General features: G+C 48.0%; 1 protein-coding gene across 4 annotated transcripts in view; it reads left to right on the plus strand.

Annotated features, from left to right (window-relative positions):
* Positions 1–10,868, plus strand: part of LOC119158897 (acid-sensing ion channel 2-like) — a 44,165-nt gene extending 33,297 nt beyond the window's left edge. The window contains exon 2 of one of the 4 annotated variants that reach the window (XR_005108005.1): positions 236–325. Coding sequence is in view for 1 of the 4 variants with exons in the window: in XM_037411332.1 (XP_037267229.1) it covers positions 236–394 (159 nt within the window). In the remaining 3 variants the exon portion in view is untranslated. Of the gene's footprint in view, positions 1–235 lie in introns of all 4 variants that reach the window. The other 3 variants (XR_005108004.1, XR_005108003.1, XM_037411332.1) reach the window with 3 other exon arrangements.
* The last annotated feature ends 2,252 nt before the right edge of the window (positions 10,869–13,120 follow it).

A 13,120-nucleotide genomic window follows, 5' to 3' on the forward strand; every position in this document is an offset into this window, starting at 1 on the left:
TAGCGTCAAAGCACTAATGAGATCTGCTTGAACCTTTTCAATGTGGTTTGCTCTGGAGGGAAAGGGGGCGGTGAGGTAGAAGAGATGGAAGGGAAGAGTGCTAAAGCTCTTCATGTCAAAGGGAAAGGAGATCGTGACCCTTTAACTATGGATACCCCCCAAGCCAGGCAAAACGGGATGTTGGCATGGGAGGAGCAAGGATTATGTCAGTGTCATGTGTTTCCTTTCTCCACAGCTGCCACTGGATGGGAGTAACATGAATCACCAAACACCACAGCTATGTGGTGTGGCCATGCAGGGAGAAGGAGAAGCATTGAACCTGATACTTGTCACCATCCCAAGCTTGGACCAGCCATCCCAAAGAGGGATGTCACTATGGGTGTCTCTACCATAGGCATTGCCCAGGAGGTGCCACCTATTCAGTCATTGCCCAAAAGAAGAGGACAGTGGTTCAGGAGTGACTGCATGAGGAGAGCACCCACAACACTGAATACCCCACGGTCTTGTGAAGAATTATTTCACATTCTGTGTTTTAAAGAGAGAATGTTAGACTCAATTTTGGATTTCAGACAGCCTTTGGATGTCGTGTTTCGCTATCCCCTGACACACCTGTCATCTCTAGGTTAAGAAATACCAAAACAACACAATGTCAAAAGCAAGACCTCTGCCAGCTTCCAGAAGACACTGCACAACAAACTTAAATCTTAATTTGAAAACTTTTCCCAAAAGCAGCTCCCCAGCATCATTTTTTCTGGCCCACATGGCATCTAAGTTGCAGACACTGAGACGCTCCTGAATGCATCCCTCTGCCCCTCGGTTCAACGGTGGTGGTGGGGATCTTTTGCATTGTTGTTGTACATTGGGTTGACGATGGGATAGCATGTGTGCTTCAGGTGCAGTGTGCATAGCCTGTGAGACATCTCCTGTGTTGCTTCTAGGTGGTGGTATTTGACTGATGGCTGCAAGATTTGGCAGATGGTTGCAGGCATATCTTGTTCTTGTCCAGGTTCTCCAGTTCAGGCTGTCCTTTAACTCCATAGCACCACGTTCCTGTCTGGGTTGAGCATGTAGCCTGCAGAATTAGCTAGTAAAGGTGGCTGAGGCTTCTCTTTAGAGATGTTGGGTGTAACCTGCTTTCCTTTCTGCTCAGACACCTGTGGTATGTGCTAAAAGGGAGCAATTTAGTTTCCCCTGCTTCAATACAGAACGGGCTGGGAACACAGAATATTTACCTTAGGTCTTTCGCAAACCGTACTTGCTGTGAACGAACACTGATGATAACTGCAAAGGACTTCACTAAAAATTCTCTCTCCTGGATGATGCTTGTTTCTCCCCACCATACACAGTGAGCAACAAATCGCTTCCCACAGGCCATTGCCATTTGCAGCCCTGCCTGGAAAAGCAGGGGAGAGCACGGTGCCTCTTCTGATCCAGAAGTCTGTCCTGCCTGAGTCTTTGGGAACATCCCTCCAATGCCAGACACAGAACCAAAGGAGGACTCTGAACTTTGATCCCAGGATGGGGGAAAACTGAGGGTATTTGTCATTGCCACCTAATATTTTAGGAAAATGTGAAAAGCAGGAGCATGGTCCCATGATCACCTGGAAGGATTCCACTGCAGAGGACAGACATTTCCCAACCCTGCTATTTGTCAGTGGGATGCTACAGCAGGTGATGCAGGCTCTGCAGCTCATCACAATCTACCCCAGAAGACACAGATCTCAGGGGACTGGTTTCCTTCTAGAGTTACTTCATATGGATCCAACCAGCCAGGCCAATCTTCGCATGGATCCAGGCCAAGGACTACACTTGCTAGAAGGTGCCGCAGAGATTTCACTTTCCCAGAAAACTGAGGCATCATCCAGGCGCTCTGTGCCTGTGTTTGAAAGAGAAAGATACCGTTTTGCTTTACATCCCAATTATTTTAGTAACTACATAGAACTCACGTCAAAGAAGGTGTCCTGCCGTGGCAGTGGTCTTTGCATCAGCTGGACTGGATATGGGAAGCGAGTCAAGGAGAGCCATGAACTCTTGCTGCCAAGTCCTGGTTCCACAGTACTCGCAGCTAGCACAGTCAGGAGATGGGAACGCCACAAATAGTTATGCTTGGTGGGATGCTGAGCTGTCACTCAGCCACTGAAATGCACTACCCTGATCCCAGTTCCTTGGCAAACTTCCCAGGGAAGGAGGTCGGCTGGGTAACAAGGTCCCATTAAGTGGGTTTGCAAGCTGCCCTACTAAACCAGATTTGTTTGGTACTTAAAGCATTGCAAAGCTTTGTGGGCAACGGGCAGGAGGCTCGGAGGGAGGCAGAGGGTCATGTTAGCAGATGGAGGAGAGTGTGAACATCCTACGGCACCAACAAACACGCGCCCTTCTCCTCCCCAGGGCGGCCTGCCAGAGACAAGATGGGACAGGCAGCCCTGGCAAGGCTCTGGGGAAGGGATCCGCCGCTGCTCTCACGGAAGAACATATTAACCTTGCATAGCAAAAGCTGCTGGTCCCGGTATTCAGAGATTATCCCGTGCCAATAGAGAAAACAGTGTGAGCTACCTGGGCTCGGAGCTGTCATCCTGCACAGCTCCCATTGGCAAAGGTCCTCCGGTTCACAGCAGAGCTGGCTCAGAGTTCTCCAGCTCAGTGAGTTTTTCCCTGTTTTATTAGGATTTGGGGCTAGACTGCAATGTGGTGGTGTTTGAGAAAAGTCTTCTTTAGGAAATAAGTTTAAGCGTAGGAATAGTCCATTTGCCATTGGTACAGCCAAACCTTGTTGGTTTTGGTTTACTGTGAGGTTAAGTGAGCTTTTTCCCCCCCTTTTTTTTTTATTTTAACCTTTTCATTTTAAGGAAGCCCCTCCTCAGAATAAAAGCATCTCAACCCAAAACATTCCATCTCAAAGCATTCTGTCTCTCGCTCTCCCCATTTTTATTGCCTTTTTTTTTTTTTTTACTTGGTTTGGTTCAAATTTGTTCAAACTTGGCAAAGAGCAACTGGCAAAACACTGGGATTTTTCAGAGGGCAGGTGGTGAAGGGTTTATAAACCAAAATTCAGCAGCTCCCTGGAAGCTCAGGCAGCCCTGCCTGCCCTGGCCCTCCTTTTGCCAGGGGCTGAAATTCCCTTTTGACCCACACATGCATTGAGCTGAGTAAAGAAGCAATTGGATGGTGTGTGTGCTGGCGATTCTAGAGGATGAGGGGGAAAAAACACTGACCTTCAAAGCATTATTGAATTAAAAAAATTATTTTAAAAAATACTTCAGAAATTAACTGAATACATCTCTTACAATTCTAGCATTTCTTGAGTGATTTTCAGTTAATAAAAAGTCCAACTGAAGGAATTTTTGAAATGAAACATATCTTCAAATGAAAAATAATCAAAGCTTGTTTTTTCCTCAAAGTGCCTGATTGACACACACCAGAAGGACTGAAATCTTATTTTTTTCCAATTAACAGCTTGCATTTACAACATGTATTAGCATCAAACTAATTTTTTTTTAAACTGGAAAAAATTATTATGCCTCCCTTACTCCAAACCAACCAAGCTTTACCTCCTACCTGTTACAGCCTTATGCCCATTCCAAAATTCAAATGTTACACAAACTTAGCATTAAAAAGTAATCAAAAGGGAGGAGCAACCAATATATGCTGTTTGCTCTGATGAAGCGAGACAGTTGCTTTGCACATGAAAAACAGCATTATCAGTAAACTTGAAAATAACGAGTTTTCCTGAGACATGCCTCAAAATTGCTTTTTCCCGTAAGGATGGCTCTCCCTGATGCTGTGCAGCACACGTGGCGCCCGCTGCCACAAGGCTGCTGTGCTTGCACCCCTCTGCCAGACCTCCTCCACTCCCATTAGAAGCGATGGGTGCTCTGGGGCTACAGAAACTGAGATGCTTTGGAAAGCAGCACCCTGAATTCCCCTTGTCCTATCCCGAAACACAAAGAGGGAAGCTGAAGATCACAGCACAAAAACGGTGGGATTGAGGGAGGGCACGGGGAAGCCCTTTCAGGCTAGTGCCAGCCGGAGAAGCCTGTGCTAGGCACAACAGCGAGCATCACACAATTAGTTTAGACTTCTAACTTCTGGATATCTAAAACGAAGCCCAAACCCCCAGCCTTGGCTCCTCTGCTCCCATCTGTTTGCTCGAGATAATGGCAAGGCAGAGATGTTGTGAAGATAAATACAGCTTTCAAGTGCATGAGACAGAGCTGTGAAGAGAAAGGCAGGAACAAGTTCTCCTTGGCCATGTTAGATAACATGGGAAATAATAGGTTTAAGTTGCAGGAAGGAAGATTTGGTTTGGGTGTTAAGGAAAGCTACCTAATGAAAAGGAAAACGAAACCCTGCAGTAGGTTGCCTGGGAAGTGGAGCCTCCACCACTTCTGGGATCTAACAATAAGTTTAGAGAAACATCTGGAGCGGTTTTGGGGAGAGCAGAGCCAGCCAGGGGGGCATTGCCCAGGTGACCTGGTGTGTCCTACAGGCTCTGCTTTCATGTTCTTGTGTGACAGACTGAGGGACTCGGTAACAGGCGTCTGGTAAATGCCCTCAGCCAAGTCTCGAGCTGAAATTGCTGGGGGTGATGTTTCACCCCACTCTTCTTATACCTTTTCCCAGTCTTTCACTGAAAACCACTTAAGGCTTAGAAATAAGTGGTGGTGCAGAGGAATTGCAGCTGGTGCCTCCTCCCTGCTCCGAAGGCATTGTGTCAGAGAAGGAGAGCCATAGAAAGGAACCCAGCAAACCTGGAGTCAGCACATGTGGCACCTCAGCAAAATGCATGCAAAATGTGCTCTCAGTCTGGGCATGCAGCAGAGTTTATCATTTGTGTAGCCATGCCCTATCACTCCAAGTCCGTGCTTGCCTGGAGATCACTTTTTCAAAGCTCTTGAAGTCTATTTTGACATTAAACCCCTTCAGACATAGCAGGTGTCTGAGAAACCAGACGGCCCAGAAGGTGGGATCAGCACAGGCATGGGCACACAGAGCTGCCTGGTCTGACCCGGTGGCTCAGAGATGCCCTCAGAGAGATTAAGGGAGAGCAGGGAAGGAGCAAAACGCTGAGGAGCGTTTGCTAGCTGGACCCTGCACAGCCCCATGGCGCTCTGGCAGTGCTGGGAGGGCAGCAAGCAGGCTGGGCTTTGAACCCTACACCCTGATGGAGGAAAAGCAGAGAAGCAGCCCCAGAGGTTGCTCACCTCCTTGTCAAGCGGCAGCTCTTGCCCTGGCATTTATAAGGCACTGAGCAAAATACCACTTTAGTCTAAGTTTCACCAGCACTGAAACCCAACAGGAGAGGACAGAGATGGGTTTTTTGCTACACCTACAGATTTCTGGTAACACTTTGGCTCCTCCAGCTCAGCCCAGGGCATGGGCTCGAGCAAAGCTCAGGCAAGCAGGTATGTGTGTGGATGCTTGTTAGCCTCTCCCCAGCTTTGCGTGAGGAATTGGTTAAAAATCCAGAGCAGAAAAGTGTCTTACCCCTGAAGAGCAAGAGGAAGAGGAGAGGAAGGTTTAACCCACTGCGCTGCAGAGGCTGCAGGTACCTGTGCCAAACCATCCAGCAACCTTTTACATAGAGTTTGAGCCAAAGCAAGCAACACACAGACCACCCACCCGATCCTGCACAAGCACCCAGCTGCTCCGGACACCCCTGGGTGTTACAACGGGCACATCTGTGTGACAACACACATCGCCACGCGAGCAAGGCTTTCTGGAGAGCTCTGAGTCAGCTGTGCCAAACTCCAGCATCTGCCTGAAGGTGGTCATCAGCTAGAGGCAGCTCATCTGTTTCTCAAATGGCAGAGTGACAGAGATGTTTCCACCTCTGGAGGTTAATAGGAGCTGCACTGCTCTGCCGAGGGGTCTGTGCTGCCACCCAGATGGCATTTGCGACCAGGAGGTGCTGAGCTACTCCGGGTGTAAGCGATGCCTCTGATGGCTGTTGAGCATCTAAGCAGTTCAGTTCTGAGGGAGTTAAGCGTTTGATATTGAAATCCTGGGCTGCTGTATTTTATTTCTGTTTCCCTCCAGTGGAAAGTCTCTGAAAGAATTTATTGGGCATTGACAGAACATTTCTTTTCCTCCTTAACATGAAAAGATTTGGGAGGTAAGAATTAATCTCGCGTATAAGTCACAAGTTTGGCACAAAAGCTCTCTAGCTAACTTTGTGCTCAAAGTGCCTTTCTCAGCATTAGTCCTTGAGCTGGAAAGCAGCGAGCAGGCAGCAGCACCAGTTCTGAGCAAACACACAGCAAATCTCCCTGGGCCTGATCGCTCTCTCACTGCAGCAAGAGCAGGCAGGGGCAGGGCTGAACTCCCGGTGTGGTGCCTTTGGAAAGCTTGAAAGAGGAAAGACTGTTCAAGGAAACAATAAAACCCGGTATCTCAGAGCTACGGGATTCTGGTCTTTGATGAATTTGCTCAGTCATCTTGGTATGAGGGATCTGCCAGGTACAGCAGTACTGAGAGAGTAGCCTTTCAAATGCTTACCAAAATACCAGTGCAGACAGGTGCCTCCAGAGACGTAGGAAAGAGAAACTGCCTCCCACTCCATCCTCAAGCTCTCCTCTGCTCAGGTACAAGCCACCAACCCACAGCAGGCTAGAGCCATCTGCAGTCTTTAACAGCTCTAATCCCTTTAACACCCCCTCCCCAGGCAGCAGGGTACTACCTCCCAACTTCACAGGGGGTGGGGGGAGTAGCAATCAGACCCAGGGGAGCTGGGCTGAACTTATGGGCCCCCGTTCCCATCCCACACCCATTTAATCTTCATTAATCATTGCAGGAGCAATGCAGCCACCTCCAGCTAGCAGGACAGTGCTGAGTTACTGCAGCAATGCCCAGCTGCAGCAATCAGCTGTGTTAAAAGCAGAAGAGCCTTCCCCCTGGAGACCTGTGCTCTGTGAGGCCTGGGTCCAGTGGGAGAGTTTTTTAATTGAGGGATTGCTGAACTGATGAGCTTTGGGCACTATCCTGGAGATTAATGAATTTACGGGCATCAGTGATCCCCATGTTGATGTAGCATGAGGGTGTCTGAATGCAGGTGAAGGTCTTTGCTTTGGAGGGAAACAGGAGCCACCTTCTCCTAGAGACCATGTTGAGTCATTTCTTTCTGCACAGCTGGAGCTTTAAAGGACACAGGGGACACTCGCCCTGCTTGCCTGCCCCACCGTGTGGAGCCCACTTGTGCTCCCAGGGGAAAGAACAGCTGTTTTCCTTTGCAGCCTTTCATGCTCTGTCTTGGGGAGGTGGCTTATGCTGGAGATTTTAGCTAATAACTGTCAGGACAAATAGCATCGGACCTGCCAGGGCCAGGAAATGGGCAAAAAGAAAGGAGAGCGCCATCCGTTTTGAGAAAGAGGAGGAGGAACAGGGGGTGTTTCCTCTGAAGAGGAGGTTTCTCTAGGTGGACGCTGAGGGTACCCCTGGATGGCTGGAGGGGGGTCAAGGGAGGAGCCCTTACACCTCAGCCCACGCTCCAGTCAGATGCTGGAGGAACCTGCTCTGCTCCTTCAGCTGCTCGGTGCCTCCACCACCGTCACACCAAGGGCTGCACCGCTCTGAGCCCTCACAAGCCAGTCACCGCTCTGCAGCTCTTACAAGAGGGAGCTGCAAGCCTGGCTTATCGAGTTCGAGCCTCAAATCTCTCCCTTCCCATGTCCCTGAGCAGAAGGACACCAGCTCGTGGTGCAGAGCATCTAGAGCCAGGACAGAGATCCTGAAGCTCCCGCTGACACAGGCTGGGGAAGGCTCTCCTTCCAGCCTCTCCTTTGGCTCTCATCCAGGCTCAGCTTGGAGGAGCACTGCCCAGGGTAGGTCCCACCTCAGGGTCCTCTGCAGAAGTTCTCCCAGACAAGCCTGTTGCCTCAGGGGTTATTCATGACGGAGCTATGCAGAGACAGTAAGACCCTTTAATTCCCAAGGGAAGCAAAAGGAGAGACTTTAATTATCAGTCAAGTCCAACAAAGCAAATACACGTAGGTTAATGAGCATCCCATTGGCATGTACCTTATCTGAGCAGGTAGATATTTCCCCTCATTTAAAAGAAAAGCTATTCACTAGGCAAAAATTCTTCTAGTAATCATAGGGACGTTCTTTATGCAATTAAACTGATAATGGGGCCTCTCAGTCCTTCCTACTTTTCTTCCAGTATTTTCCTGTTGAGGCATACCCCTGCTCCCAGAGTACCTTAGGCTGAGGCAGAGGCAGGTTCCATTCCTTTGAGGCGGTTGATGGAGGCTGGGGGGAGGGGGCTGCTGGCAGGACCTTTCCCTCCTGGGCTCAGGGTTTCAGCTGCAGGCTCTGATTTCTCTACTCTTTCTTATATCCATAAATCCAGGTATAGGTGCTTATTTCTAAGCTCTTCCTTCGGGTGGACTTCAATTGTTTTAGTGCTAGCGATCTCTATTTAAGATACGTATTTTATGTACCTGTAACTATTCCTTCTGAACTTTCTTCTTACCTGAAGTGCTAGGCGGTGACTACTTCTATTTAATGGCTACAACAGTGGTAAAGGAGGTGGATACTGAAGTAGGGACCTCTGCTGTCTGATCTTGTAAGCACTGTGAGCCACACTGCACTCCTGCCTTGCCAGAATGCCAAAAAAAAAAAAAAAAGACAACAACAAAAAAACCCAAAATAATCATTATAGTCATTTCCTTTAGCCTAAAAACCAGAGCCAGGATTTACAGCTGAGCTGAGGGCATGCACTTTCTGTTCTTCCTGCAATAAGTCTCCTGCTTCTTCCAGAGGTCTGTCCTGGGCAATGATTTTGGGGGTTGGTAGAAATGTGCCAGTGCAGTTGCCTTATTCTGCAAAGAGCTGAGGCTCGTTTGGATGTGACTAGGCTTGCGAGTGTTTAAGCTCTTTAGGGAAATTGCATGTCATACTTGGCTGGTTTACAGCTGTAAACATCATAAAAACAAACCCACTGAAGTACCGTACTCAGATTGTACCTGCTGATACTAATATTTAAGAGTAGATGGACTGCAGAAGAAATAAAGGCAGAATTTGTTGTTCTCCTCTTTCTCACCTCTGACTGGCAGTGAAATGCTTTGCTATCTACCATACCCACTGCTTTTAGTCCAGTTCTAAGCACTGCCACAAAAGTGATGGAAACACAAAACAGCCTTTATGAAGCACTATTAGGAATGACTGCAGATCTAATGATATATTCCCTGACATTTGGATTAAACTATTCAGAAGCCCTGTTGACGCTCAGAAGAGTTGTACTATATATGGACCACAGCGGCCCCTTGCCCAGTATCTTGCAGCCTAAGCAGAGAAGGCAAGAAGAAGAGGTGGGCTGATTAACTGCTCCCAGCCACGTGCGGCAGGAGAACGGAGACACGGGGAGCTCAGTCTCAGGCCATGACACAGCTGAGAACAGAGCCCAGCTGGAAGGCTTCAGTGGATTGCTCTGCCTCATCACTTGGTGCCATACTCTTTCCAGTGTCTCCCCTGCATGTCAAGAGAGGGTATTTATTAGGCTTTAAACAGTTGAAATTCTGTTGTTGTTAGCTGTTAAGATACACTGGTTTAATAATTCCCTCTTTTCCTATTCAGAGCATTTACTATCCCTCTTCTCCAAAGTTCGTCTAGAATCAGAAACTCTCTTAGTATGAGCTAAAGGCTAGAAAGGTGATGAGTAACTCTGTGCACGTAGACACTTTTCCTCCTTTGCGGATCCTCTGGAAGACCTTGGAGCTTTGCCTGGATGGAAGCATGATAAGCTCCTGAAAATCTCACTGCAATACTTCTAGGTGTGGATCACAGTGTTCCAGGCACCTTACTCAACTTGTACAAACCGAAGATCTGTCCCCTTTGCAGAGCAGCTGCATGCAACTGATTGCGGGGCCCATGTAGAGAGAGTGGTTACACGTGCATGTGAACGTGCACATATGGTAGTAACTTCCATTTAGTGCTGCTGCCAATTATTGCTATTGCCTTGGTCACTAGAAAAACCTGCCCTGCAAGGGGAATCTGCTGTATCATGGCCGTACCTTGCAGTCCACAAGGCAACCTTGTTATCCTGACTCAGGGAAATACTAAATCGTGACTCTGAGAAGCAGCTTAAACTGGAGTTTAAGTGAAACTTGGCAGTGAAACTTGGCAGAGCATCGCAAATAGCAAGGAGCAAGAATCCCTAAAATGGGCTAGTTCAGTTTACCTTTACTGTTGAACTTTGGCACGGGTGCAAAATTTGCAGTAAGAGGTGGCATCTCACGAGGGAAAACAAAATGGGACCTTTTCAGAAGCCCCCACCCCTCCTCTGTGCTCCTTCATGCTCTTTAAAAACCAAGCAGACCTCTGCACAAGGTCCCTGAGCTCAGGGGTGTGTGAAAACAGGGAACCACACCTGGTACTAACCCAGGAAAGCTGACAGCAGAGCCAGAGGGCAAATGAGGGATAGAGGAGCCAGAAGCAGCTGCTAAGGGAATCCGTCTGCTAAAAATCAGCAGATAATCAGCATATCTAATCATGCATGATGGCCTCCTATCTCCTTAGCACTTCAGAGCCAGCAGATCTCTGCACTCCTATCGATTTTCTGTCTGGATCCTTAGGGGATAGTGCTCATTGCAGATAAGGGCTTTCCCCCTTGGGCTGCACGTTGAATGAGGCAGAGCCCTCACCTCCTGCTCAGAGCTTGTGGCAGAAAGAAGAATCATGTGCAAAAACCTCCTTGTCTGGGGAGTTTGTGTCTACCAAGCAATGCAGCAGAAAAGACTGATCCTGGTCCTGAGCATGGTGTTGCAGGGACAGCCAGTCTTGTGGTATGGATTTGAGAGGCCTGGAGCTGGCTGGATTGGGATTGCAGGTGCCACCATCTCATCTTTGTTGTAATAATTCACTTAGGCTAAATAAAAAATTACTCTGACTCAAAAGGAAAAAAGGAAGTTTTTTTCTTTCTAGAACTTGAAAAAAATTGTTCGCTTCAATTCAGAAGAAATCTTCCTTGTGCACCAGACGCTGTCCTTACGATGTAAAAAAGCTTGGTTTTGATGACTTGACATTTTTTAACGGGAAAAACCTTGTTGCCTAAAGAATTGCACTGGATTTTACTCCCCTTCAGCAAGTACTTGTCACTTCTTGTGAGTTTGTTTTACACTTGGCAGGAGAGGGAACTGAGGCACCAGGACTGCTGGCCATCACCCTTCCCCTCCCTTGGCTTTGCCCCGTTGGGGAGGGAGGATGGTTGGCAGGGGTTGGAAATAAACCGCTGCCAAGTGGTCAGGCAACCCCTGCGTTGGCAGCCAGAGCCAGTGCTCCGGGCCCCAGGGATGCTCACACCCAGGGCTGGTCACTCCCACATGCTTTGGGGTCCCTCTCCTCAGGTGTCATTGCATGTAGTCCATGAACCAGCTTTTAATAGGTTGATAGCCAAAAAATTGGCTTTGCTGCCTTTATTCCTCCCAGTAAGAAGCCTCGAGTCACCTCACCAAGAGCTGAGAGCTATGACGGGAAGGCTCCGTGCTGTTCTACAGACTGCAGGAGGATTTTCCACCCTGCACATGCTGCCTGGGGGGCTCTGAAGTGGAAACATTTAGAAAAGCAGGCAGGAGCAGAGGGGTCGCCTGCAGACCATGGCAGCACCGCCTGCCCTCTCGGAGGCAGCTGGGTTGCTCCCTCGGTGCATCACAGGAATGCCTTGCCGTGGAATGATTTTCCTGGGAAATAAACTCCATCCCCAGGATGTTTGGAGAGAGGGGAGGCTTCCCTCTCTTTCCCCTTCAGCAAAATGTGAGGGAGCAATCTAGAAAAATTGTGTGATTAGCAGAAATTGCCTTCTCTTTAATCTTTCAAGAGAAAATACAGGAATGCCTTGGGGAGGTGCATATTAACAACATATTAAAGCAATATATATTATGGGCCATGCAACAGGTACTACACTTCGGCCCCACTCCTTGGGCTCCCCTGTGATTCAGCTCTTCAGAAGTTATTTAAAACACCGTCTTGTCCTATTATGCAAAGAGCATTTTTCTCTCCCATTTGGGTACCTGCAATTTTCCTGCGGTACAAGAGGTTGGCAGGAGGGCTGCCCTATGCTGAAAGAGCCGGGGTAAAACATCAGATAAAGTCTCATGCTATTAAAATGGGGAAAAACCTCAGTCACGCCGCTTTTCTCACGACCTAATATACTTTCTTTCACATGACTGAAAGCACAAATTGTGTTTAATCCTACTGCCAGAATTATTCGTATCTATATGCTCTAAGCATGCCAGGAATAGCAAACTTGCAGTCATCCTTTTGAATTCAGCTTTTTTGGATTAGTGACTTGTTTGTGGATTCTCTCCTGTAGTACTTATGTGTATTTGCTAAGTAATCTGGACAAACTTTAGCTTTGGCAGTGAGTTATCAGCTTGACAGCTGTCCATGCCAGGGAAAAGGGCTGGAAATGTATACTTCAGATTACATGGTTGCCAGCTTTACTGTTTTTATTATGAAAAACTTAAATGTTTTCCTTAAAGCATCAGCTTTTCTGATGAGATGTGAACTTGTGCACCGATGTCATTACAAAGCACAGCTCTGGGCTCTGGGTTGCAATGGGAAGGTTGCAAGTGTGACTGAAAAGGCTGAAAAGCCAGACAGTAAATGAAAGGTACTCATGTTCTTTCATTTAAATCTCCTTACTTTAAAGCAAAATCTCATTATTTTGTGGGTAACTAGCTAGGTCCATGAGAGCAGGGCTTCTGGAGGGGCAGAGAGCTCAGTACCTACCCAGATAAATGCAGACATAGATATGTACACGTGCAGCTGCAAATGCATGAGCATATTGCACTATTAGCAGGAGAGAGGGCTGGCTAGCATGCTGCTTGCCCACAAAACCCTTTCAGCATGTCAAATCCTCTGCTGGTCCTCAAGCCCTTGCTTCAGAGCTGCTCACCCTGCCACTCCCTGCAAGCATCTCGCTGGGTCTCTGCAGGGCGGAGATCAGTTCTTCCAGCAAAATCATCATTGCAACGTTTCTGGCTCCAGATGTCCTAACCTGTAAATGACGCAGAACCTGATGTTCACTCCTGGAGATCTTGCTGTCCAGGGTTCTCTTTTTGCTCTATCCCAGAAATCTGGAGAGTCAGACAGAGCAAATATTTGGCAAAATATAATGCAAACACCT

Source organism: Falco rusticolus, chromosome 18, assembly GCF_015220075.1.
Source record: "Falco rusticolus isolate bFalRus1 chromosome 18, bFalRus1.pri, whole genome shotgun sequence".
NCBI lineage: Eukaryota > Metazoa > Chordata > Aves > Falconiformes > Falconidae > Falco > Falco rusticolus.